Genomic DNA, 26,206 nt, shown 5'->3' with positions numbered 1-26,206 from the left:
TACTCCCAAAACAACGAGGGTAATTTCATGTAACCTGATAGTATCTATGCTTGGTACGGATGACACGAAGAGGGAAAACGACGATCCGGATGATGTGTGCTCTCCGTAGAACACGAGGCTATTGAGAGAAGCTATGGTTGTCCTAAGTGAGACCAACAAATCCCCAAATACTACATTCAGTGCCTCGATACGATGGTGCGTTGAAAGCCAATCCTTTACTATTATCCATGAATATCCATATTATGCTATATAAATAGTCATTAGATCATTGGCAAACTCCAATTCTATTCCAGTAACTTCCTATCTAAAGCTAGCATCGATCCTAGTTTCAGATCCTCGCTTTATCTGGGATCTCCTTAAGCCGCGGAAATAACTCCAATGCCGCCCCGCTATATACTTGTCCCTTGGTCTCCCCCGGCAGCTCATACGCCTCCAGAAAGTCAGTGAAGCGTTGGATCGCGTCGTGCGGGGCATTGGGGAAATCACTGCCGAAGAGCACATGGCCCGGCGCAGCGAACTCGAACAGCGCCTTCAACGTGACAGGGTTTGAGGAGATCGCTGTGTCGAAATAAAAGGTCCGGGCAGCCTCCACCAGCTCTTCAGTTGATAGACCGAGCGTGCGTGGCATAAAAGGCAGCATGGTAGCCGCCCGATGGATGAGATATGGCAAGGTGCCGCCTGCGTGAGAGAGGATGATCTTGCATCCCGGATAATCTTGCAAAATTCCACTTGTCAGCAGATCCATAGCGGCCCGGCCAGTCTCATGCGGATAGTCGAACATGGGCTGCGGTAGCCATTGGTTGACGAGCTGCGTATCGACCGGATGGGTGGGATGAATGAAGACTACAGCACCGCGGCGGCTCAGATCAGCCCATATAGGTCGAAAGGCTGCATGCCCCAGGTAATTGGGACCATCGCCATAGCGGGTAAACAACGTGACTCCATCAGCATGCAGACTGGTGTAGGCGTAGTCGATTTCCTTCAGGACAGCCTCTGTATCGAACAAGGAGGGCACCGATGCGAAGAAGCCATACTGGGGCGGTTGAGCGTCCCGAATGGCGGCGGCAGATTCGTTGCAACTGCGCGCTAAAGTGGCGGCTCTAGCAGCATCACGCTCGATGCCTGGCCCCGGGGCAGTCACAGAGAGAATGGTAGTGGTCACCTTCATTCGTCGAGCCATGTCCTGGTCCAGCTCCAACGTCCAAGGTGGAGTGTACCAGCCCGAGGGATCGCCTCCTGCGCGATCAAGGGCTATCTAACGTTAGCCAACGGAGCTCCCATTCCAATACGAGTGGGACTAACCTTGGCGCATGGCCGGAGGGTAAAAATGATGATGCACATCGATTTTCGCCATGATGGCCATTTGGGGAGCACTTGCAGGTAGTACTGCTCCTTTTGCAAACCAGCACTTAGAGATGGGATTTTATTTCTCAAATACAGATCTCTGGCAACAATGTCGTTTCCGACTGACTGACTGCCGGTCTTCCCACCTTGCATACGGCGGCCACACTTCCCTGATTATACATACAGGACCTCCGAAGGTGACTTGACGGTGTCTAGTGAGGCCTGCAGGGATTGCGGAGCACCCCCAAAGAGCGAGCGAATGAGCGAGAGAGAGTTCGACGACGGAAAGGATACCTGCAGGACTGCGGGGTATGCTTGTGGAATCTGCCCGCATATGCCCGCAGGTGTGCGCTTGCCAAATGGTGGAATTCATTTATAGGCGCTTATTCTTCTCATCACATCACACCCTGGCCTGGTGCTTCTGAAACAGGAGATCTCTCCGAATCTCCTCAGGGATGATCATCGTTCCTGCAGAAATACTGTGTTCTTCCGCTACAGTGCTTGGTGTCGGTTAAGCATCAGCTATGCTGCCCTGGGGGGTTGGAATAAAACATTTTGGTACTATACTATTCTCCGACCTGAAGAATGAACGGTTGTAAATGTGCCCTTCATTCACTGAAATTCAAAGGTTTGGTTGGCCGAAAACACCTGCGCTAGAGCGGCCCAGGTCAAAATAACCACCTTCCCCAGAATGCACGAGACGCCTAGAGCATGACCCCGTGGAGGGTGGGACTGTCGAACGACCGCGAAACGTACCTACAGTCATAAATGACCGGCTCCATCAAGTAGCCGAGAAAAAATCCATTTCGTATCAAATATCGCGTGAGTCCTGTCCAGTAGAAGAATAAAAGCCACCGATCCTAAGGTGAAGCCTACCCCGAGCCAAGCGAGCCGAGTGTACTCAAAGTCGCCGATAACGGGACCATTATGTCAGCCACGATGGCATTGTCCAAGCCATAGAGTAGGTTGGCAGAGAAAATGGCAATGCAGACGAGTAGGCAGCGGAGGCCGACAATTTCTCGGCGCGGGCCAGTATCCTTCTCGGCGTCTTCGGCTTTTATGATGAACTAGTTCATTCACTCGATCTGGGGTTTGGCATTCGTGAACGGTCTCACTTGGCATGGGGAGCGAATCGAGCTGCATTTAGTCAGCAGCTTGAAGAATCTTATCAGCTCTCTATGTGCCACTGCCCAATGGAGTTGTAATAAACCGAGAATGGAGGGCAAAAATGTATGTTGTCCACTGAGGTTGCCGAATGTACTGACATCCATATTGATCAAACATATCTGGTTATTTAAATGCGAGCAGTGCTGGAAGGAGACATTTTGATGACAATTGGCATTCATACTTGTCAGTTTGATATCTGCCCAGGTGACCAACTCCGAACTCCTTTCGGACTGGGAGCGGGAGTTCCCGAGCTAACCTAATCTTAATCACGAAGTGGGTCCATCTGGCCCTGCCCAGGTGGGGTCTGCTCCATGCGTGTGGTGATTATATATCCCTAGATATTAGGTATACTTATGCAATAACTAGGGCCTAGAAATGCACACTAGCTCCGGAGATCACTTCGCACACCGAATTTATATATAAACACTTTTGAGTCATCTCCCATGATACGACCGCACAACGATTGGCTAGACAACGCATGTTCCATTACAGCTTTATCGAGTACATGTAATCCAATTTTAGCTCTCCAGTAGCCGATGCGAGAAGAGTGCCATGTCTCCCCCAGAAACAGTAAGTAGTATGCATATCGCCAAGTTAAGGAGAGGTAAAAATATGCAACTAATTGGAATAAATACATCAGTGAGACGCCCATATGTATTATAAATCAGTTATAAACCGGCACGGACAGTTCATATCCTTTGTACTTCTCTCCACCTAGCAGGGCCCGCTGCTTGGTTAGGGACTACGTATTAACTAAGACGGGCAAAATATACCTAGGTACCTTAAGAACAGCAGCGCGAAAAATAAAACCAGAGAAGAAACACGGCTAATCACGTGTCCGTGGTCCAAGAATCCATGATCATCGTACTGGCATGCAGCCACTGGGCTTCAGTGCCAATGACCATGTCCGCAGATGTAGCCGGCATCGACAGGGAACCCGTCCCCAAAGTCGGGGATAGCTCGGCTAGTGACCCAATAGGCATCATGTCCATCAATTGCATACGCTCCTCAAAGTTGGGCATTAGCTGATGGGACTCCTCCAGGGTAGTCGGTGGCAGCGCTCGCTTGAGGGGGTTGGACCGGGCCTCCGATTGTTCGGGCGCGACGAATGAGGTCTGGTTCGACGGCCTTTGATTCTGGACTTGGGACAAGGACTGGCTGGCACGCGGCGCTGGTCGCCCAGTCAGAGCTTGTTGAACGCTGTTGATGAGTCGATCGGCCTCACAACAGACTTCGCGGACGACCTGCGCCGCATTTTTGGCTGCCAAAATGTGATCGCTCACGAGTTCTAGCGTGCTAATCGCTGTCTGCAGCGACTTGCGGGCAGAAGGAGTCGGGGGACAAACCGGATTGGAGAGCACAAAGCCTAGGGTACACAGGATGGCATCCCACTGAAAATGAAAGGCGCACGACCAGCCGCGGAGGAGATCCGTCTCGGAGAGCACTTGGTTTAGGATACTGGTGATCGTCATGGCGTGGTTCAAACAGGAGATATTGTAACCGTCGGTCCGTGGGGTCGTGGAAGACCTCACAGGAGGGAATCGGATGAAAGGACGCAGTGTCGAAATCACAAGATGGTGATAGTGGACCTCCAGGAGGACGCGTTGGCGCTGCAGCCAGAGCGGACTATACGGACACAGGTTCAGAGCGTCCCGATTGGTAGAGAAGGGGGCCCCCGTCCCCTTACGAGCATTACATAGGGACTGCGGCACATTTTGAACCCAATTATGGATGGCCGCCATCTCCTGCCCGAGAAACTCAGCCAAGGTCTCAAGGACGCGTGGATCCTCATATAGATCTTTGGCCTTCTCCCCATTCAGCAACTGGGAACATTTCCGGTGTAATGCTGTTTGCACTCCCTGGACGAGAAACCCGAGCTTGGTGCACTGCACATGGAAGCTGAGCCAGCTGATGTCCTCATGATTGGAGAGGAGGACTGTGCCAGATAGCTGGGCGTGCTCACGACCATCTCCGGACATCCCACAGCTGACATGGGACAGTTGAATGAGTGGCGACCGACCCAGGGTCATCGAGACCTGGTTGTCGAGCCGATATAGTGTCCACCAAATGCGACGCTGTAGCTCCTGCTGTTCGAGGGAGGTCCCGTCCAGCGGGCGCATATGCAACCGCAGCGCTTGGGCGGTCCGCAGCGTGGCACCTAGATTAATATGCGCAGTATTCAACCGGGAAGTGTTGTACAGGTAGACAATCGAAAAGATGTGACTCTGCACGGCCTTGATGGTTGGACTTTCGAGCTCACTCTGCAGAAGTCTCTGGGCCCTCTGGTAGTAAGTTCGACTCACAAGATTTGCGTTCTTGGCCTGCCACCCAGACTCCAAATCTCCCTGCTGATTGTCCGCACTGACGAAAAACGTACTGCCGTACTGCATACAGATTGCCAATAGCGCATCGACTAAGGCGGATGGCTTCCTGGTTGACATATTATCGGCCGAGCTGGACCATAACGAGTCATAATATTGCTGAAAGTCGCGTTCATCGAGGATAGGATAGACGCAATGAAAGGACTGCCAGAACAGCGCGAGAAAGTGTTCCTCTTGTAACCGTGTCAGATCCTTGACCTCCTCGTTTTCGTCCGGATGTTGATCTGTCTGGCTGGCCGGGCTTGCATCCCATCGAGAGGGTTGACGAGTCGGCGCAATATAATTAAAGCGTGACATGCATGCCTCCAACTTCGCATCTTCCAATGGCTGGTCAAGTGCTTGAGAGAGATGACGACTGATTCGGGATACAAAATATGAGGACGACAAGGGTCCGTAGTATATCTGCCCGGTCTGCTGAACCCCTTGCCATCCTTCCGTAGTATTTGTGAGCTCCGCAAAATCGAAGGAGGTGTGGGCAGCATCCGACAGTGGAGGCGTTGCGAAACCCGTGTGTGTTTGGATTTCCGGTCCTTCTTTGATTTTCGCGATTTGATCCTGAAGGTCCTTGATCTTATTCCGTAACCGTTGCATCTCTCTATCCATATGGATCAGTAGGCCATTTACATCCATCACTGCGAATATGAGAGAAGTGGATATTGGTTTCCTACCGGTTTGCAGCCGGGAGCGAGGTTGCCTCCTGTGGCTTTGTGTTGCTGCAGGTACCTGCTCGGTTCAAGCAGTTCTGACATGGTTGCTTGTCATCGCATCTAACGCGATTGAGCCGGCACCAGTCACACGCCCGAGCGACCTGGCTGCGCTTGGGTCGTGGAGCTGTGATAGGTGTGGCCGATCTGTCACGGGAGGCGTCGATCGTAGTATTGAAGTTGGCGGAGAAAGTGGAGTACATGACGGAGCGGTGGAGTGGAGGACAAAACAATTCAGATATTCATTCAGACCAGGTTCATGCGACTCCAAACGGCGGTCGGAGTCTTAAAAGGAATTTCCAGATTACTCAAGACTAGATGGGGAGGGGTTGAGGGGGGTCGATCGCGCAAAAGCAAAATAAGTTGGAGTTGGCGTTGGCGTTGGTGCCTGAGGTTGCATATCTTGGCCGGAGGACAAAAGTACATGCAGGGGGTTCTTGGAAGATCGGCTTTCCCTGCAGAGCAGGAAACTTCGCATAAGAAATAACAAAGAAATAGGAAATATCAAAAGACCAAGATCCTACCTAGGTGCATGCAATCTCACTAGTCTTGTCTATTATTTGCTATATGGGCGCCAAGGACGCATCCGCCACTTCCCCGGGTTCTCATTGTTTGAATCTTAAGCGTGTGAGATGGTGTTATTGGTTCAACCTTGAGGTCAGATAGATAAGGTAATAGATCTTGAGACCCTTCGACCGTTATAATCTTCCAGGGATTCCCATCCTGCTATAGATAGTCTCAGATTGCCCATAGTACTAATGAAAAAGCTTGGCCCTATATTGGTAGGACATATATATGTGGGACATCTATAGTAGACAATGCACTAGTACTATAGATGATATATCATCCCAGGCATTGCAGATCGAAGCAGGCAAAATCGAAATTGTTTGTGCATAGGCGTGAAGAAACGTATTACTCAAGCGGAAGAGGCATCCACGAGATAGGTGAAGAAAAAGAAGACTAATACAAAATCAGCTCAAACGAAATCCTAGCATAAGTCCTGCACCGCTACCATCTCGTGCGGATTCTTCACAATGATACACCCCACCGTCTCATCCAAACACTCCATGGACCCCAAAGCCCAAAGGCGTGCTAGGGCAGTCACCTTATCTCAAATGTTGGTTCCAATCTGTGGAATCGGAGTGAGTCTGCTGTTCCGCTGCTCCTCTGGGTGCCATGCGTCACCTGCAGAAACGGACTTGCCAATATTCCGTCTGCCATTCTATAATACGAGGTGCATCATGTACGTGCAGGGGTCAGAATCCTATTTTTGGGCAAGGGTTCCAATTGCTTATTCGGGAGAGGACATCGTAGCCATACGGCTCCTCGGCCCTCTGGACTAATATCCTGTGCGATTAGAATCAAAAATCGATTGAAGCACGGGAAGTAAGACAGATGTCAGACAAAAAGATGCCACGCCAATCGGGGCTACAGTTAAATTGAATGTATCCACACCGAAATATTGTGCATTGATTACACCGGTGATCGGCACAAAACTAGGGTTTGATGCCGAGCTGACATACATAGCAGCGTAGATGCCTTCACCGGAACGGTCGCAAACAAACACGCAATCGAGAGGGGAAGGGGTGATAATCACATTCTAGTGCACATCCTCTAATCTAGCTAATCAAATTGAGCAAAAACCTCTTGTGCTTCGGCAAATTCCCGCATAATGGTCTCCCGCTTTTCCGGTGCACGGAGACGGATGGTGCAGCCATAGTCCTTGGGACAATGAAGAAACCCTTTACTAGCCCCGGAGTGGGCTGAAATGTCACTGTCGCTGCCGGGTGGCTCAAAGAACTCAAATGCCCAGAGCAGCTTGCCAACGCCGATAATCAAGTTGCGTTCAGCCAAGTGGATGCCTGGGCAGATCCGCCGGCCCGCTCCGTAACCAAGGTGATCCCGCCGTTCGGACGCAGCGTAGGCCGAGGCTAAGGCTGGGAAATCGGCGAAGCGTTCGGGCTGGAAATGCTCGGGTTCTTGCCATCGCTCACTGTCGTGATGCATGCCCCAGACATTGAGAACGATACTTGAGCCTTGCGGGATGAGTTTCCCATTGATGTGGTCATCTTGAAGGATCGTTAGCCATTTTCCTTTTCTGGGGTTGGTTTTGCTTTTTCGCTGACAGAGGGATCAGATGCAACAAACAGACCTTCTGCGACGGCATGAGGGACGCCCAAGGGACTGACGGGACGCCACCGGTGGGACTCTTTAATAATCATGTTGATATACGGCAGCTTGGACCAGTCAGACCAAGCCGGGGATCGGCCATGGCCGATAATGGAGTCAATTTCTGCATGGGCCCTGCAATACCACTGCATTAGTTTTGTGCCTGGCCACATTGGGATAAAGGACCTGATCGGCATACTTTGCCTGCACTTCCGGATACTTCGTCATGGCCTGAATGATGGTCAATATAAGCGAGGACGAGGTATCGGAGCCTCCTTCCATCAGAACTCCTCCTAGGAATCGTAGCTCATTCTCGGAGAGTGGAGTCTGTTTCAGTGCATCTAGAACCCGGTCCATAAACGAGTCTCGCTGGATACCACGTTGACGGCGTTCCTTCACCTGATCTAGAACGGTCTTGTAAAGGGACTGCATAAGATCGCCCACTTCGATCGCCCGATTCCGCCAGTTTCCCAACAGCCACTGGGGGACGTAGCGCAGCAGAGCAAACGAGTCAATAGGCGGAGTAGCGCCCAGCTCCTGTACCAAGGACCATTTGTCCATTAGATAGAAGAGCTTCTTCATGTACTCATCGTGGACAGTTTTGGTGCGAATACCGAAGACAAGCGAGTTAGTGATACTGTTACTGTACCGCTTGGGATGCAGCATATGGTCCTCCGGCATGGTCAGATAATCATGCAGCATCTGTTTGGCCTCGGCCTCTTGAACCTTCCAGTGGTCGCGTTCACAGCGAGGCTCCATGAAGTATTGGTGGATGATTTTACGCAACATGCGCCATCTGTCCCCATACTGCATAACCAGAAGATGATCACTCTGCGTGATCAAGTGTGATACCAGTGATGCCGGTCGGTGGGAATATATGTTGCTCTTTCTGTCAAGCAGTGTCTTGACCAGCTTCTGATCGTTGATGACGATGGTGGTGTTGTTATATCGTTTCAGCGTGAAAAAGCCGCCGTATTCCTTAGCCCACCGGGAGAACCTATGAATTACTTAGCATATTGCCCGATAGATCGCGGTGAAACTGGGTCTCTACTGAAAGTGCGCATCAGACTTCGGTACCTGCAGTTCATTTCCAAATAGTGGAACAGTTGGAGGGCCTGTGTAGACGTTAGATACAAAGTCAAATTCTCGTGTTCTCATTGCCGCTATATACCGTTTGGAAGTGAGGGTCGATGACCTGCACGTAGGAGATATGTAACGAGGAACAGTGCGCTGGTACTGCTAAACAGTATCGCTAGAAGGTGCGTTAGTGCGAACTGTAGGACGTCCATAGTCTTGAGAGATGGCCAGAAAGTGGTCCTCAGGACAGAGCTATTGTCTATACTTAAGGTTTTTTATCAACGCGGGGAACGGGGATCATACCTATTCTAATCGCAGCTCAACTGCTTGATGGTTTTGGATCCCTAAAGGAGAATCGGAGTCTGTCCGTATAGAACTCTAACGGCTGCATATGTTGTCTATGGGTGCATCCAATTTTACCCGCATAGGTACGATCGATGAGGTGTTTGATAGATAGTTTGACGTTAAGTGTATGCTATAGCGATGGACGATACCAAGAGGGGGCATTGGTGCCCTCTTAGCCCTAGAGTACTAGGGTCAGTCCTCCTGCCCTGTCCCTCTATGTTTAATAATATACGTAGTAAGAGGAATTAGTGGGAAGCCGAGCCTAAGTATATTCTTTTGTATCCATCTATGACAGGTGACACCACGTGAGGCCCTCGCCTTTGCCGCGACGTCTCTTTTTACTGTCCACAATGTCTTTCTGAACGTATATTAGACTGGAAGATTAGCAAGAGCTTATTTCCTACTTGCCGTACGCAAGAAAGAAACAAGAAGTGAAAATGACGATTGAATTCAAACGAACTGAGGTACGCAAATTAGCAAGTGTTGCGCAGGATATATCTACTTTTCCGCATCATCAACTGCTCGTCGCTGCTTCCAAGAACTCGACTGCTCCAATTTGCTGTCATGGCCAGTGGAGTGACCGTTGGATCCATCCGCCGGCCCAGACTGTAAGCCGTTGAACAGCCCCTGCTCATAGGCAACTGCGCCTAGGGCCAATGGGGTGGGGGACATATCCTCCGTCCACGACTCAAACTCTGCATTTCCAGGCTTAGCCTTTGGTTCCAGCTCTGCCTGTTTTGCCCATGGCTTCTCCTCCTGAAATGCGGAATGCACCAGATGCCGCTGGAAGAAAGAGCCCTTCATTTTGGCGATAGCAAAATCCCAATCGGTAGTATATTCCCGGAAGAACGGCTTATACCCCAAGATCCCGCCAATCCACCGGCCGACAATCACACAGGTCCAGTATCCGACCTGCCGGCGGAATGGCACCCATGCGGGAGCGGGTGTGTAGGCGTCCCCGCCGTCTTGGATCTACAACCATGTCAGCCGACGACAAAGGGAATTGTACAGTGAGAATAGATTATTACCGCGAGGAACTGGATCCAATCGATCCCTCCATCGTGCAACAATGCATCGTGCCAATAGCCGTACCAGTTTTCGAAGAAGACCCGATCGAGCTGGTAATCGTTCCCCGAGTCCGACGCGCTCAGGTAGACAGTCATGCTCTCGGGAGAATCTGGATGAATGAAGAAATTATGCACACTGCCCGCCTTGACCGAGATCTCGCCATCTTCCGGAGTAATGCGGCGGACTACGCCATCCACTGAAATCCCGAGCACTCCATTCTCGACGTGGAAGTACTCGGTTTGAAATTGGTGAAAATGTGGGGGCGGACCCTTTGGTCTATCAGGGCTGTTGATGAGCTTCCGCAGGTTTTCCGGGATTGAGCCTTCAATGGTGTGGCGGTATGTCTGACGGAAGAGAAAACAACGGCCTGGTGGAGGTTCGAGGAATTCGGTGGTGAGAAGACCGCCAAATCTGCATGATGGGACAATGTTAGCTACCAAAGGGCATTTTGTTCTATAAGCAAAGGCGTAGGAGCCAGTTATTTACTTCACAACAGTAGACTGGCCGGCTGAGTAGTGATAGGGCACAAATGGGGCCATTGTTATGCTTGCAAAGGTTGGCCAACTGGTATATGTCAGATTTTACAATTGGATCACGAATATTTGGTCTCTTCTCCCAAATAGTACCTAGAAACAATCCTATATGTCTGTTGTCGCCATCTATATACTTTCTATGCAATTTAATCACCTTCTCACATGCAGAGTGCCCCAAGGGTCGCCTGTTGAAGCATGTTAAAATGGCCTGATCAAAACTTGGGGCTATCTGTGCACAGGAGATGCACCTTCTCCCCTGGAGCATCTGCACGGAGTTTTGATGAAATGCCTAAAAGGCGAGACACCTCATCAAGCACCCATTGAAGAAATCATTCCGGGCACTCCTTTGGGCTAATAAACATGCATCCCGTTCAGGCTCAGCGCTGACGGAGGCTTGGCCTCGGTGTGTCGAAGAACTCCCTGACAACACGCTGAAGATCGCCATTGCCGCTGCTTACAGACGGAAGGCTAACTCCTGGTTCCTGTCGAAACATCCCCGTTATCCGTCAGTGAGACTGATTCTTGCAAACCTTGGCTGCATAATGACGGAAGCCCGAACGATACATCCGAATGGACGAATGGAAGAATTGACTATTGGGTGGAGATAAAGATGTCCCCATTCGGAAACTGGACAGCAGCATACCTTCTCCGTACATACTGTTCGCTTTCCTTGTGAATGGTCTGGATCTCGGTCTCACCGGGCGACGCGAAACGGCCGTAGAGGGGGATAGGGAAGGATGCCCAGATATTGTACTGGCGAACGAAACATATATAAGAACATCAATAACCGGCATCTGGTGGGAATTTTTATGAACAAGCTTGAAGTTGCTAAGGGGACCGAGTATCGGAACTGCTACTGAAAGACATGCATTCTCGTTCACCCTCTGCATACCCCTCTGGGGGAACATCCCCAGCCCCGGTTGATACTCCTGGGACTGAATACAGTGAATATGTCTGTTACCCCAACCCCCGACTATTTGCATCGTGATCTTTCACGAACGTATCCCGGACTGACACTGGATAGGAATTTTCCAATGACGTGGCCGTAGTGGGAATGGCCTGCCGCGTGGCGGGAGGTAACCACAACCCCGAGCTTCTCTGGCAATCGCTCCTCAGCCAAAAAAGTGCAGTGAGTGAGATCCCAGAGATGCGCTGGGAGCCTTACTATCGTCGTGACCCACGCAATGCAAAAGAGCTCAAGAAGACGACCTCGTATGGTTATTTCCTCGATCGCCTGGAGGACTTTGACTGTCAGTTCTTTGGCATTTCCCCTAAGGAGGCCGAGCAGATGGATCCACAGCAGCGAGTCTCCCTAGAGGTGGCCTCGGAAGCACTGGAGGATGCCGGTATTCCTGCCAAGAGCCTGTCTGGGAGCGACACAGCAGTCTTCTGGGGTGTAAACTCAGACGACTACTCCAAGCTAGTGCTAGAGGATTTGCCGAATGTCGAGGCCTGGATGGGCATTGGCACTGCGTACTGTGGCGTGCCAAATCGCATTTCCTATCATCTCAATCTGATGGGACCAAGCACCGCCGTGGATGCGGCGTGTGCGTCGTCCCTCGTCGCCGTCCACCATGGAGTTCAAGCCATTCGGCTGCGCGAATCCCAGGTGGCTATTGTTGGAGGTGTCAATGCTCTCTGTGGACCAGGCCTGACCCGGGTCCTCGACAAGGCCGGGGCCATCTCGTCTGACGGATCTTGCAAGTCCTTCGATGATGACGCCCACGGGTACGCTAGAGGTGAAGGCGCCGGCGCCCTCATCCTCAAAAGCCTGCACCGTGCATTGCTCGACAATGATAACGTCTTGGCCGTTATCAAGGGAAGTGCAGTAGCACAGGATGGCAAGACAAACGGTATCATGGCCCCCAATGCGAAAGCGCAACAGTTAGCTGCGCATACTGGTCTTAATGTCGCGGGTGTCGACCCTCGCACCGTTCGCTACGTGGAAGCCCATGCCACATCTACGCCCCTGGGTGACCCGACTGAAATATCCGCCATCGCAGAGGTCTACGGCACCGACCGCCCCGCCGACGACCCGTGTTACATCGGGTCCATCAAGCCAAATATTGGTCACCTGGAAGCTGGTGCCGGCGTCATGGGCTTTATCAAAGCAGTCCTGGCTATTCAGAAAGGCGTCCTGCCACCCCAGGCCAACTTGGTAAAGCTCAATAGCCGCATCGACTGGGACAATGCCGGCGTGAAGGTCGTCCAGGAGGCCACCCCTTGGCCCTCCTCAGATCCCATCCGTCGAGCAGGTGTGTGCTCGTATGGGTACGGAGGTACCGTTTCTCACGCAGTCATCGAGGAGTTCAGCAATATCCTGCGGCCAGACCCGTTGGATGATGGCGCAGCCACCGGACCGGGCCTTTTGTTATTGTCGGGTCCACAGGAGAAACGGTTAGCTCTGCAGGCTAAAGCTCTGCGTGAGTGGATGACTGGCGAGGGAAAGGATCACATTCTGAGTGAAATTCTCACGACTTTGGCTACACGACGGGATCACCATGACTACCGAGCAGCGCTTGTGGTTGAAGACCGTCTTGATGCTACTCAAGTCCTGCAATCACTGGCCAATGGAGTCGATAATTCGCTCACGACCCAGAGCCGAGTATTTGGCGCAGACATCAGCAAGGACGTTGTCTGGGTGTTTTCCGGACATGGTGCGCTGTGGCCAGACATGGGAAAGCAATTAATTCACAACCCTGTATTCTTCCGAGCCATCCAGCCACTCGATGGGCTGATCCGAGCCGAGATTGGCCTGGCTCCCATAGAGCTGCTCCGTACGGGCGACTTTGAGTCGTCCGATCGGGTCCAGATCCTGACCTATCTTATGCAAATCGGCCTAAGCGCTATGCTTCAGAGCAATGGCATCACTCCACAGGCCGTGATTGGCCACTCAGTGGGCGAAATTGCGGCCAGTGTTGTGGCAGGGGCTTTATCCGCAGAAGAGGGCGCGCTTATTGTGACCCGCAGAGCGTTGCTATACCGACAGGTCATGGGCAAGGGCGGCATGGTTCTTGTCAACCTTCCTAGCGCTGAGGTCGAAGAGATCCTGGGTCCCCGAGAGGACCTGGTCGTGGCCATCGATTCGTCCCCCTCTTCCTGTATGGTGGCTGGAGACAAGAAGATAGTGGCAGAGACAGGAGAAGTCTTCAAGGCGCGGGGTGTGAAGACATTCACCGTTAAGAGCGACATTGCCTTCCATAGTCCAACAGTGGATGGTCTCATGGATCCTCTGCGAGACGCCCTTGGACAGGCTCTGGCCCCAACCAGTCCCACCATCAAGCTGTATTCTACCGCACTGGTGGACCCTCGCGGCCAGGACCTGCGTGATGTAGAATACTGGGCCGGGAACATGGTCAACCGCGTGCGTCTCACCTCGGCGGTTCAGGCGGCTGTTGAAGACGGATATCGCCTCTTCCTTGAAGTCTCGACTCACCCAGTGGTGTCTCACTCCATCAACGAGACGCTTATGGACGCAGGAATGGATGATTTCGCGGTAATCCCGACTCTCCTTCGTCACAAGCCAACCGAGAAGTACATTTTGCACAGCATTGCCCAGCTTCACTGCCGCGGCGCGGAAGTGAACTGGAAGATGCAGATGCCTGGACGGTGGGCCACCGGAATGCCCACCACGACGTGGATGCATAAGCCAATCTGGCGCAAAATAGAGACGGCCCCTCTCCATACTGGAATCACACATGATGTCGAGAAGCACACGCTACTGAGACAGCGCATCCCCGTACCGGGCACCGACACTGTGGTCTACACTACCCGGCTGGACAACGAAACGAAGCCCTTCCCCGGCAGTCATCCATTGCACGGTACAGAGATCGTTCCGGCAGCGGGTCTGATTAATACTTTCTTGAAGGGTACCGGCGGGCAGATGCTCCAGAACGTGGTGCTCCGCGTTCCCGTTGCCATCAACGCGCCACGGTCGGTCCAGATCGTGGTGCAGCAGGATCAGGTCAAGATAGTTTCCCGGTTGATCTCAAGTGATCCCTCGGTGGCGGATGATGATGCGTCTTGGGTCACTCACACCGATGCACATTGGGATCGGAAGGTTCTGGGTTCCAAAGGTCGGATCGACCTCGCCGCCATCAAAGCACGACTGGACACGAAACTACCAGACAAGTTTTCGATTGACTACTTAGACAAGGTGGGTGTCTCAGCTATGGGATTCCCTTGGGCGGTAACAGAGCACTACCGCAATACCAAGGAAATGCTGGCACGCGTTGATGTCAATCCCGCTGTTTCGGGGGATGCCCCCTTACCCTGGGATCCTTCCTCCTGGGCCCCGATTCTCGACGCTGCCACGTCCGTCGGCTCTACCATCTTCCAAACAGCTGCGCTGCGGATGCCGGCCCAGATCGAGCGCGTGGAAATCTTCACCTCGGAGGACCCACCCAAGGTCGGCTGGCTCTTCGTCGAGGAGTCCTCCGATGCAGTTCCTACCTCTCACGTTAGCGTGCTGGGCGATTCGGGTGAGGTTGTTGCTAAGTTTACAGCCATGCGCTTCTCCGAAATTGGAGGCACCCCCGGCGTTAGTGGCAGCATGGAGAGTCTCGTGCATCAAATCGCCTGGCCACCGGCCACCCCGGCCGAAGAGCCCTTATCCATCAGGACGGTGATTCTAGTCTCGCCAGACGCTACCACCCGGACCCAGTATGCCGCGACTCTGCCGACCAAGGTTCAATGCTTCCAGTTCTCCACCACACAGGATCTATTCAGCAACTCTCCATCCCTCCCACTCCAGAAGGGAACCGTTGTGGCCTACATCCCCGGTGAGGTGGCCTCACTGGCAGAGGTTCCCGCTGCATCGGAGTCATTCACTTGGAGCCTGCTCGAGTTGATCAAATTCATCGTCAACGATTCACTGCCTATCAAAGTCTTCACCCTCACTGCGAATGTGGGCGATGGCCAAACAGCTACCGCCCTGGCCCAATCCCAATTGTTCGGCCTGGCGCGAATCATCGCCAGTGAACATCCCGATTTGGGATCCCTCATCGACATTGAAGAGCCCGTTATACCCTTGTCGGTGATGCGATACATCCAGGGAGCCGAGATCATCCGTATCAGCGATGGAATCGCCCGCACCTCTCGGTTCCGCAGCCTACCGCGGAACAAGCTGCGCCCCGTTAGCGACGGTCCTCGTCTGCTTCCCCGGCCTGAGGGAACATACCTGATTACCGGCGGTCTAGGGATTCTCGGACTTGAGGTCGCTGACTTCCTGGTCGAGAAGGGGGCCAGACGTCTGCTACTCATCTCGCGGCGTGCCCTTCCACCTCGCCGAACCTGGGAGCAGGCCAGCACAGATCTCCAGCCAACCATCACCAAGATCCGCCTCCTAGAGAGTCGGGGCGCCTCGGTCCATGTCCTCCCCCTCGACATCACCAAGCCGGATGCGGCGGAGCAGCTGTCGACGACACTAGACCGCCTCGCCCTCCCTGCGGTGCAGGGTGTTGTCCATGCTGCCGGTGTCCTGGATAACCAACTGGTGCTGCAAACCACGCGCGACGCCTTCAATCAGGTTCTCGCCCCCAAAATTGCGGGCGCATTGGCCCTCCACGAAGTCTTCCCCCCTAAGAGCGTTGATTTCTTTATCATGTTTTCTTCCTGCGGAAACCTAGTCGGGTTTACCGGCCAAGCCTCTTATGGCAGCGGCAACGCCTTCTTGGATACACTGGCCACGCACCGGGCGCGCCTGGGCGACTCGGCCGTGTCCTTCCAATGGACGTCGTGGCGTGGCCTGGGCATGGGCGCCAGCACGGACTTTATCAACGCAGAGCTGGCATCCAAAGGAATCACAGACGTGACGCGCGATGAGGCCTTTGCTGCCTGGCAGCATCTCGCCAAGTATGATATGGACCACGGGGCTGTTTTGCGAAGTCGTGCCTTTGAGGACGGGGAGCCAGTCCCTGTGTCTATCCTTAATGATATTGCGGTTCGGCGCGTGGGCGCGCTGTCCGGCACCACGCAGGGGGCTACAAGTTCCAATGGTAGCGATGCGGTGCCTACGTCAGGACCGGAGCTGAAGGCGTATCTGGATGAGAAGATCCGGGGCTGTGTGGCCAAGGTATTGCAGATGACAGCCGAGGATGTGGATTCGAAGGCAGCCTTGGCTGATCTGGGTGTGGACTCAGTCATGACGGTCACTTTGTGTCGCCAGCTGCAGCAGACGCTGAAGATCACGGTACCCCCGACATTGACGTGGAGTCATCCGACTGTCAGACATTTGGTGGTGTGGTTTGCTGGGAAGATTGTCAAATGATTGACCTCCAGATTGACTGGGACAGGGATATTGGTTGTTGTTTCCCAAGGTGCTTGTGGTGTGCTAGGGCGAAAAGAGGGGTGCAGGTGTGGCAGAGATGGAATAGTAGTAGAAAGTGAAATGAGAAATAAAGCTGGGCTCTCCAGAGGCCATCAGGACTTCGGGGCGTAATTAGGATGATATCTTCCACAACCCACCAGATCTCAAACTACCTAGGTAGGTTGATGCCATAAAATGACATCTAGACTGTTTCACTTCCCACGCGCGTTAATCCCAAAACATCAAAACGTTGGCCCACAAGCATGCATGGGGCGAGACTGTTTCCCTAGGCCAGGGGATCACCTAACGTGGCTGAGCGGCCCTGGCGCCGGGCACATAGAGGCGGAGATAAGGACCCCGTCAGTGGGGTAAAAGCTATCAGCGTTCTCCCCCAATTTCAGGTCAGGATCAGTTAAAAGAACCAGGCACATCAGTGAGAACTGACCTCCAAAGAGCTGAGTAACAATAGTCACCTCGAGCAGGCATGATACCAATGACACGGCCTCCAGAATAGTGGAAGCAGGGGATTGGATGAGGCTGGTAGAGGATAGAGGCCAATACCTCTATCCTTAGCACCAGAGGGTCGCCTTGAAACGGTGTACGGGCAACCAGCCACTTCGCACTGAAAGCAGAGCGAAGCGCTTGGTCCATCGGGTATAGATTGATTGGTTGGTTGGCACGGCCAGGCAGTGCAGCCTCCCCTGGTGAGCCAGAAGCTACTTCCTCGAAGGTTTTAATAGCGCCTGGTTTTCACTTATCCAATGGTATAACCACACGAAGATGTTGGATCCAAGTCATGTGATAACCCCTGGCGCTATATTACCCCGCATATCCTAGTTGAAGGGAGATATCGCGGTTCTCCTCCCTAGGCATATAGAAAAGCTAGTCGAACCTAATCTAGTGCCCTCTCTTTCCAAGATTACACTCACTAACGGGTTTAGTCACTGCGCCTCCTCAATCAACTTCAGCAATCAAGTGGTCTCATCTATGGCGCTCCCACTTTACATTCCTCATTGTATTCACGCACCCGCTGGCCGGTATCACTTCCCGCCATCTGATCAGCCGCTCAGAATCCAAATCGAAGGTCCCCTAATCGCCATACAAAGACTCCTACCACATATCCATTGGCGTCTGGAGTTTGGAAACCGAACATTCCCACAGCCAGCAGGCCCAGAGCTAGCACGGTTAACGTATCAGACTATATACGGACGGGATGTTTGTCCGGAAGTCCCGGGTGATCTGGTGGTGCAGGATGAATACTTAGGCTGGATGCCGGAGAAGCGTCCGGAGGAGTAAGTCAATCTCCTAGTGGAAGCAACGAGCTCTGATGGCCCTATGGCTAATCAGTTCTCTCCTTTTAATTTAAGTAGGCTGATTGACTATTATGGTGTAACATTTGACCATCTTGTTCTAGCTGAAGATATCAACCCCGAGGTCTTACAGATTAACATTATTGACATTGAGGATGATAATGGTGTTTATGCAAACACATGGCTTTCATTTGCAGTAGATCCGACTGAGTTTATTGGGAAGAAGGTACCAGCAGTGCCGAGATGTTGCCAGAAGAGGAAGGGAACACAGGATCGCTGGCGAGTGAATGCCCTTGTGGACCAGAGGATTCATAGGTTGGAACATTTGAAGGACGCTAAAGAATGGAAAACTCTGACAGAACAGTAGTATAGCCAAATGGTTTTAAATATCGAATTAAAGCGAAAACAATCATAGCTACCTAAAGGGTAAGTGAAATAACAAAGAATGTAGCTTCTCTATCTATATACAATAAGTGACTGGAGAGGAAACAGAAACCTAAATAGTTCCCTAGATCGGGTTGTCTAAGTACAAGCTTAAATCCGAAAATGCTCCTACACTTCTATACGCTTGGTTAAAGGGAACCTACAGGCTACGGCAGTGTATAGCCGCGAGTGCGCCATACGTATTTTGCTAGCAGAACATTTCATCAAACTGGTACACGTGTAGTTTATTAACCATAGAAATTGGGATCAAGAATTTTTGGCATTTTTGGCATTTTGAAATGCACGAAGCCAACGGCTGCTTTTTCTCGGGGCCGGTGAGATCTTTTGTTCTTCTACAATCGTACCAATCTACCCGCCATCTTGTCGTTATCGCTGTCGATCTCAAACGAGTCTGGGTCTGGAAGACGGTCTTCCACCGCCGAAAGGGTCGAGATCCCACGATTTGGGAGTTCGCGAAGAATGGCCGGATCAGATGAATCGAGAGGTGGACATGCCGGTGCAAAAAGATCGGTATCATCTGCATCTTCCACTGTAGGGGGAGGTGGTGCACCGAAACGGACAGGAGTGGTCTGAACCTCAGTTCGAATAGGCCCAAAAACAGGCTCTTCAAAAACAGAGTGATGCGGTGTTAATGTACTAGTGTCGGAATCCTTCCATGTAGCAGTATCACCACCGTTATCAGCCATCAAGCCTTCTTTTGGCACAACATGAACCCCCCATTCACCCTGGGTATCGGTCCGATCCGAATGGAAAAGCACTTTGGTAAACAAATTGTTATACCGTAGCATAGTATCTCCGGTAGGGGGAGGGGGAGGAGTGGGAGCATAGACCGCATTGGTTCGGGATCTTTGCTGCTGCGGGTTTAAAATCACCCGCCCCTGACTGTCAACCTGGCCTATGATTTGGCCTGGTTGGAAAGGAAGCTGCTGGGAAGCAGGCTGCTGCTGGTGAAAAGGAAGCTGTTGGTGGACTGCATTGGTAGAGCCACCACCCTTTTTCAAGTGACAATTCCGGGTAAAATGGTTGCCGAGAGAGTTATGAATTTTACACCAGATGGCGTCTTTCTCATACACTGGCTTTTGCTTCTTCTTCTTCTTGTCGGAAGAAGGCGAATTGTCGTTTGTAGATTTATCGTCATCCTTCCTAGGAGAATTGGAAGCTGCTGAGTCCTTTGCTGATGACGTTGTATTTGCCGAGTGGCTAAAAGTACCGGGGTGATGTGCAATCCGGCTCGAACCTTCTATCATTGTAAAGTCATGATAGACACCCACCATGAAATTTGGATCCTTCAGGTCGGGATCTAGGTTCTGGATGAAGGCCTGGCATCGAGGGTTACCCTGCACTGCCTTCACGAAAAAATTTAGAACCATGTCCGCCGGGATGACAGGGTTTCGTTGCTGAATCTCAAAGAGAGCTTCTTTGAACCGGCGAACGAATTCCTGGGGATTGTTTTTGTACTGGAGGTTGATAAGAACCTCGAAACGTTTAAAATTTCCCTGCCAGGATGAAGAACCGTACTCTGCACGAAGAAGCTTGAATGCTTCACGCGCATTCTCTACGTTTTGAACGTGAGAAGCAGGGATGGTATCAAGCGTGCTGAAAATGAGGTTATAGCAGCGGGTATTGATAAGATCCCACTTGCCAACGAGGACCTGGTATCCCTTCAGAAGCTCCTTGTTCTTCTGTTTTTGCTCTTTGACAAGTCCTCTAACAAGGGTGTCAGAGACAGGAGTATCCGAACCAGAAGCAAAAGCTCTATGCTGAGCAAGCTCACGAATAGTCTCAACGGACTCATCATAGAGTTCGGGAGACACTGGCTTCTGCGCAATTCCCTGAATGATCTCGATGTAGGTCTTGTTGTTCTCTTTCAGGGCCATGTATAGACGATGTTGCCATTGTGCGAAATTGGGTTCCCCCTTTAGCTTGGGGACGATCTTTGAAATGTCAGATTCTTTCTGACGGTCGAAATCGTAGATGGACGACATAGTGACGCCCAATATGTATGTATGAATGGGATAAACGAAGAAAAAAAAAATTAAAAAATTGGAGACGGTCGAGAAGCAAAGGTCTCGAACTGTCAGGGAGGTCTGGATCAACGAACGGTATTTTTGGCGGTCGGCGTGAAGATCCGAACGGCCTTTTTTGGCGGTCGTAAATGATACAGAAACGATGCAAATAGATGGAATCTAGATGCAGACAAATGCCGAGCTCTGATTGGACGAATCAGAAATACTCGGGAAGATGGAGACCCCGATCTGATTGGAAAACTCTGTTTATGGGCCCACAAACAGAGGCTTGGCGTGACGCAGTACGCCGAGGTAAATTGGGGATTTAAGGCTTGCGATGAGACAGAGGCTTTAAAGACAGGCGCTCATAAGCTGATAGAGCGAGTCTACAGTGGAAATGTAGGATCCTCTGGAAAAAGGATAGTTGCGTGGAGAAAGGAAGAAACTATCTAGACATGAGCTAGCTAAGTGTGCAGGAGCAAGCTGAAGTCACGTGACTTCCAACAGATCTCCGCAATGGCAATTGAAGAACCCATCTGGATAATCTGAATGTCCCCAGGACCTTTGATGCAATATTTAAAGGAGACTGTATCATCCTCCCCGAGCAGGCTGAGTTTGCCAGACAGGAACTCGATGTCTGTAAAATCAGGAGGGATGTGTGAGGGAAGTTGATACGTCAGGTGGGCTTGGAACTGATGCCAGTTTGCCTTCTGCGGTAACCAGTTTTCCTTAGTCGTCCCCCTCGTCTTTGACGTACAAGAGGAAGCGTGCAATATCCTCCTATCTCCCGCATGGACGTCTAGTGACTTGATATAACAAGCAAGCGACTACACTACTACCCTTGATTGGGGGGACATACGTACGTAAAATATGTTGAGGTTACAACGACTCTGACTACTCGGGGAGAATCAAGAAGGGAAATGTGATCTATTCAGTCTAGGAATCTGAAAGCCTTTTATAGAAGGCATAAAAAGCAAACAAACAAACAAGCAGGCAGGCAGGCAAAAAGCGAAGTCTACCTAGGAATAAGGCACCTATCTAGGATAGCATGATCTCAACGGTATCTTGGTTGAGATATAGATCCTGCATGAATAGACCATAGCCAGAAGAAAAAAAGAAAAAGTCAATGTGCCAAATCTGACGACGAAAAGAATGATATTGATACCTAATGTCTGTGTCTGCGCCCATGACCTGTGTGTCCATGACCTGTGTGGCCGTGATCCGTCTGTATGCCCAGCCCATAGCATGCGTCGCCATGGTCTGCGTGATCATGATCTGCATGATCATGATCTGTGTGGCCATGACCTGTGTGTCTATGACGTCTGTGCCTATGACCTGTATGCCCGTGGCCTGCGTGGTCATGGTCTGCGTGGTCATGGTCTGCGTGGTCATGGTCTGTGTGGCCATGGTCTGTGTGGCCATGATCTGTGTGTCTATGACGTCTGTGCCTATGGCCTGTATGTCCGTGGCCTGCGTGGTCATGGTCTGCGTGGTCATGGTCTGTGTGGCCATGATCTGTGTGATCATGATCTGTGTGCCTATGACGTCTATGTCTATGACCTGTATGCCCATGGCCTGTGTGGTCATGGTCTGTGTGGCCATGACCTGCGTGCCCATGACCTACATGCCCATGGCCTGTGTGGCCATGGTCTGCGTGGCCATGACCTACATGCCCATGACCTACATGCCCATGACCTGCATGCCCATGACCTGCATGCCCATGACCTGCATGCCCATGACCTGCATGCCCATGAACAGGGCATGTATCATCGTCCCCCGGTCCATAATCCTCCTCACGCCTATGAGTATAACAATTCATATAATGATCGTACTGACCTTCTTGCAGCAGTCCCTTGCGCTCAAGTCTAAGAATCAGATAACAAGCCCAGAGCTGGCAGCTCTGTAGTGGAACCTTCTCGGCCTCCGTCTCGACAGTGGTGCTCTCGCTGGCGCGGAACCGTCCGAGATAGTGTGTGGTCTCGACTGCATCACTATCGAATCGCTTGTCAGGTTCAATGAGCAAGGTACGATTGCCCATATAGCCGGTGCTGTGCAGTCGAGTGCAACGGTCAGCATCTGGATACTTCATAGCGATCATCCAATGAACGACGGTATTATTTGGCTTGCAAATCTGAAGGTAGAGCTCAAGCTTGTCCGGTCGATCTCGATGTCCGCCGTGCTGGGCACAGGATACTACTCGACGTGGCATGGTTGCGATATTGAAGATGGCTGGGGATTGCTGGATATTTCTGGAGATTGGTAATTGTAGGAAGGTGTGGATATAAGAGTGTGATGATTGTTGTGATGATGGAGTTTAGTTCGACCGAGGACTCGATCATTCTTATAGACATCTCGAGTCCATTGCCTTGTGTTATACGCAATTGGCTAGTGAAAGCGCTTTATTGAGTCTAAGAACAAACCCTTTATTATGTCCAAATAGACAAAGGCAAAGTCTTTGTTGTAGATGCTTTTACAAACACTTTTTATAGTCTCTTTCAGCCTAGAATAGACGGCCATTACGTCTTCCTGGTTAAAAGGATTAAAAACAAAAACTCTCATCTGACATGAAAGGGATTCAATGGACAACCTATCATATTCGCGCCAAAGAACCACGTACAGTCATGTCCTTTGGCTCGTCACCCAGACTTGCTCCATAGCTAGGTTGGTCCCCACATTGGAGTATCACGCTAATAATCTTTGAGCCCTGACAGAAACAAACAAGGGAGGATGTTTGATGGTGCCGACTCGCATGCGCTTCTTTGTCTTCAAGCGCCTCCCAAGCGTATGATATACACCACCTCTGTAATACCTAGTTAGCTCCACAGGCATCAATGGCTGGTTTCATAGACTTCTTCGTGGGGATACGATACAAGTGATAAATCAATATAGAAAGGGCAGTATGTATTGGAGTGGACGAAGAGGGGAAAGAGAGAGAGAGAGCAGGCAGACTATCTGGTTCTATCTAACATGTGATGTCTGAGGCATCCAGTACTTCTGCCTTTGCTAGGTATCTTGTGGCAAAGGGGCCGGAGAAAACCCCAAGAAGCTCTTTCAACAAGCTCCAGATATCTCGGGTAATCCTTTGAACGCGTCCCTTTGATCGCCCAGGCTTTTTTCAAACCCCGGCCCGAAGTATTGTATATCGGGAAGTAACTCTTCGCAGTCTGAGAGCCGTTCCTTTACCTGCAGATACGTCATTTTGCCGCCCTTTCTTTCCTCCTTAAAGCCATTGAGAGGGTATCTCTTGCATTTGAAGAATTCCCTGGTATTTCTCCCGCATATAAGCCGCAGCTCTCTATGGATGTTTCCAATGATCATTTCCATTGCTGATGGAACACGGACATCCCTACATATTTACCTTCCATCATCGGAGTCTTTGGAGTCGTCCTTGGAGGAGAAGGAGGAGTCGAAGCCGCCATCTGAATCGTTACCGCTCGTACAGCTTCAAGCAGGAGGTGCAGTGGTGGCGTAGTGTCGGCGCAAGAGCCATATTCTACTTCGTCTAAATAAAATGTCAGTAACGCGCATCAATAGACATACATCACATAAATGATACATGAGTGAACTCAATCAAAACGTATATAAAATCCGACATGTTGGAAGCCCAACTTCTCGCGCTAGCCACCTGATTAAACGGAGGATGAAAAACTCAGGACATCATTTAACTGGGCTATCAAGGTCACTCGTGGTCCCAAAAGTCGAGCTTGGAGACTGGTGGGACCCCCGTCCGTCGTCTTCCTGAGACAGCGGTGTGAAGGGAGGTAACAAGGGATTTGAAAGAACAAGTTGGCAAATTAAGTACCCTGTCTGGTCATTGTCATGGCTGGTTTTGAAGTCAGAACATTGGAGGATGCTGATAAGAATGGGCAGTGAGGCATCATGCTGGAGATATATAGAGCCGTAGAGATCAGATTCAGTATATCGAAATGATGTTTGCCTGCGTTTTGCAAAAGGAAAACGAATTTCTTTGCGTCACTAGGCTCTATGCAGGGCTATCTATGTACGGAGTATACATAGTCCCATCAGGGCAGGTTAACAATCCAAGACCCACAACATTTCAGCCCCCAATATCCAAGTCCCGGGAACCAACTGGGGGCCCCGAGATAGTCAGGTAAGCACACTTATCCTCATCTCCTCATCTACTCCGTACCTCTTATCTTAATCCTACATTCCAGCCGTATCAACCAATCTATCCCATCCAAGATGGCGTCAGGTCTAATCCTAAACCCCCACCTCCTCCTCCAGACCCTCCCATTAGCAACAAGCACCGCAACCCTCGCGCACGCGCTCCTAGAACTGACAACAAACACCGCCTTCCTCATCCCCTCCCTGCAACCGACCTCGGACAAAGTCCTGCCGAAATGGTTCTCCCACGTCTTCAACCGCGCAGTATGGACAGTCCTCGGTCTAAACCTGGGCACGATAACCTCAGCTGCCGGGACACTCCTCTTGAATCGCTATTACCCACAGAAGCCGCTGCAGACGACGGCATTTTACTGGGTCGGCCTGGCTGGCGCGATCGGACATTTGGTTTTTGTGCCGTTTGTCGCCGGGCCCGTTAAGAGGATTGTGGATGATGTTGCTGTTAAAGAGGATCTTGGGGAGAGTGGGGTTGGCGCGTCAGTTGATATGCGCCGTTGGGTGCGGGTTCATCGGGTTAGAATGGTTGTTGCCGATTTTTCGGCTTGGGTTGCTTTTGTGGGGGCGGTTTTGACGCTGTGAATTTGATATTGGTATTGATATTGGTAGTATAATTGGGTTGGTGTTGGTGATGAATATATGTACATATGCGTATGTTATGCCACTGGCGAACATCTGACGACTGATTCGCACTGTGCATGGACTTTGACAAACCTGTTATGAGGCCTTTAAGCCTTTCGCGAGACGACCTTGATCAGAGAATACTAACGTTACCGTTGTCAATCTGTATAATTTATTATTTCACTACTTAAAAGAAGAAATTGTGAATAAAAAATATAAATAAATAAAAATAAAAAATCAAGCAAATAAGCAATCAGCGAACGACTTAGCGGAACGACCAGTACAAAGAGAACCCTCAACGCAAATAACAGCTAGTGAAGCATCCTCACGTAGCAAAAAATTGGGGCCCCTAGAAGTATGATAAGGCTATAGCCCTTAGGGACCGTTGAAAGCTTTGTAGGAATACATGTATGCTCCTAATATAACCAACGTGCTTAAATGCTTAGAGTACCCACCACTAGCATATCCCTTATCAGGTATATGATCTTCATTTTGCTTTTTTTTTAAACTACAGTGTTCCTTAGGAAACTCTAGTTATGTTACTTCTACTAAAAGAAAGGGCCTTGGGATTGAAGATTTCAGCCAGAGAC

General features: G+C 51.0%; 8 protein-coding genes across 8 annotated transcripts; 3 read left to right on the top strand and 5 right to left on the bottom strand.

Moving 5' to 3' along the window:
* Positions 1-328: 328 nt before the first annotated feature.
* N7489_011146 (amidohydrolase family protein) lies at positions 329-1,354 on the bottom strand (the record flags this gene model as incomplete). Its single annotated transcript, XM_056716895.1, has 2 exons — positions 329-1,251; positions 1,303-1,354. The coding sequence occupies 2 exons, from the start codon at positions 1,352-1,354 to the stop codon at positions 329-331; spliced, it is 975 nt and encodes a 324-aa protein (XP_056564517.1).
* Positions 1,355-3,341: 1,987 nt separating this feature from the next.
* Positions 3,342-5,799, bottom strand: N7489_011145 (Zn(II)2Cys6 transcription factor; the record flags this gene model as incomplete). Its single annotated transcript, XM_056716894.1, has 2 exons — positions 3,342-5,487; positions 5,561-5,799. 2 exons carry the CDS (start codon positions 5,797-5,799, stop codon positions 3,342-3,344), a joined length of 2,385 nt encoding a protein of 794 aa, XP_056564516.1.
* A 1,420-nt stretch (positions 5,800-7,219) lies between these two features.
* N7489_011144 (cytochrome P450) lies at positions 7,220-9,054 on the bottom strand (the record flags this gene model as incomplete). The annotated part of the gene is made up of 5 exons (XM_056716893.1): positions 7,220-7,665; positions 7,749-7,900; positions 7,965-8,762; positions 8,817-8,880; positions 8,937-9,054. The coding sequence occupies 5 exons, from the start codon at positions 9,052-9,054 to the stop codon at positions 7,220-7,222; spliced, it is 1,578 nt and encodes a 525-aa protein (XP_056564515.1).
* Positions 9,055-9,685: 631 nt separating this feature from the next.
* Positions 9,686-10,794, bottom strand: N7489_011143 (uncharacterized protein; the record flags this gene model as incomplete). Its single annotated transcript, XM_056716892.1, has 3 exons — positions 9,686-10,159; positions 10,216-10,666; positions 10,742-10,794. 3 exons carry the CDS (start codon positions 10,792-10,794, stop codon positions 9,686-9,688), a joined length of 978 nt encoding a protein of 325 aa, XP_056564514.1.
* Positions 10,795-11,653: 859 nt separating this feature from the next.
* N7489_011142 (type I polyketide synthase) lies at positions 11,654-17,056 on the top strand (the record flags this gene model as incomplete). The annotated part of the gene is made up of 2 exons (XM_056716891.1): positions 11,654-11,740; positions 11,813-17,056. The coding sequence occupies 2 exons, from the start codon at positions 11,654-11,656 to the stop codon at positions 17,054-17,056; spliced, it is 5,331 nt and encodes a 1,776-aa protein (XP_056564513.1).
* Positions 17,057-18,082: 1,026 nt separating this feature from the next.
* Positions 18,083-18,772, top strand: N7489_011141 (uncharacterized protein; the record flags this gene model as incomplete). Its single annotated transcript, XM_056716890.1, has 2 exons — positions 18,083-18,387; positions 18,466-18,772. 2 exons carry the CDS (start codon positions 18,083-18,085, stop codon positions 18,770-18,772), a joined length of 612 nt encoding a protein of 203 aa, XP_056564512.1.
* A 3,121-nt stretch (positions 18,773-21,893) lies between these two features.
* Positions 21,894-23,064, bottom strand: N7489_011140 (uncharacterized protein; the record flags this gene model as incomplete). The annotated part of the gene is made up of 4 exons (XM_056716889.1): positions 21,894-22,393; positions 22,480-22,490; positions 22,540-22,654; positions 22,692-23,064. The coding sequence occupies 4 exons, from the start codon at positions 23,062-23,064 to the stop codon at positions 21,894-21,896; spliced, it is 999 nt and encodes a 332-aa protein (XP_056564511.1).
* A 1,994-nt stretch (positions 23,065-25,058) lies between these two features.
* N7489_011139 (putative integral membrane protein) lies at positions 25,059-25,577 on the top strand (the record flags this gene model as incomplete). Its single annotated transcript, XM_056716888.1, has 1 exon — positions 25,059-25,577. One exon carries the CDS (start codon positions 25,059-25,061, stop codon positions 25,575-25,577), a length of 519 nt encoding a protein of 172 aa, XP_056564510.1.
* Positions 25,578-26,206: the final 629 nt, after the last annotated feature.

The sequence above is a fragment of the Penicillium chrysogenum genome, assembly GCF_028827035.1.
Source record: "Penicillium chrysogenum strain IBT 35668 chromosome Unknown utg000005l_segment0_segment0, whole genome shotgun sequence".
In the NCBI taxonomy this organism is placed as follows: Eukaryota; Fungi; Ascomycota; class Eurotiomycetes; order Eurotiales; family Aspergillaceae; genus Penicillium; species Penicillium chrysogenum.
Note: the sequence above shows the minus strand (reverse complement) of the source record. Positions and strands in the feature narration are given on the sequence as shown.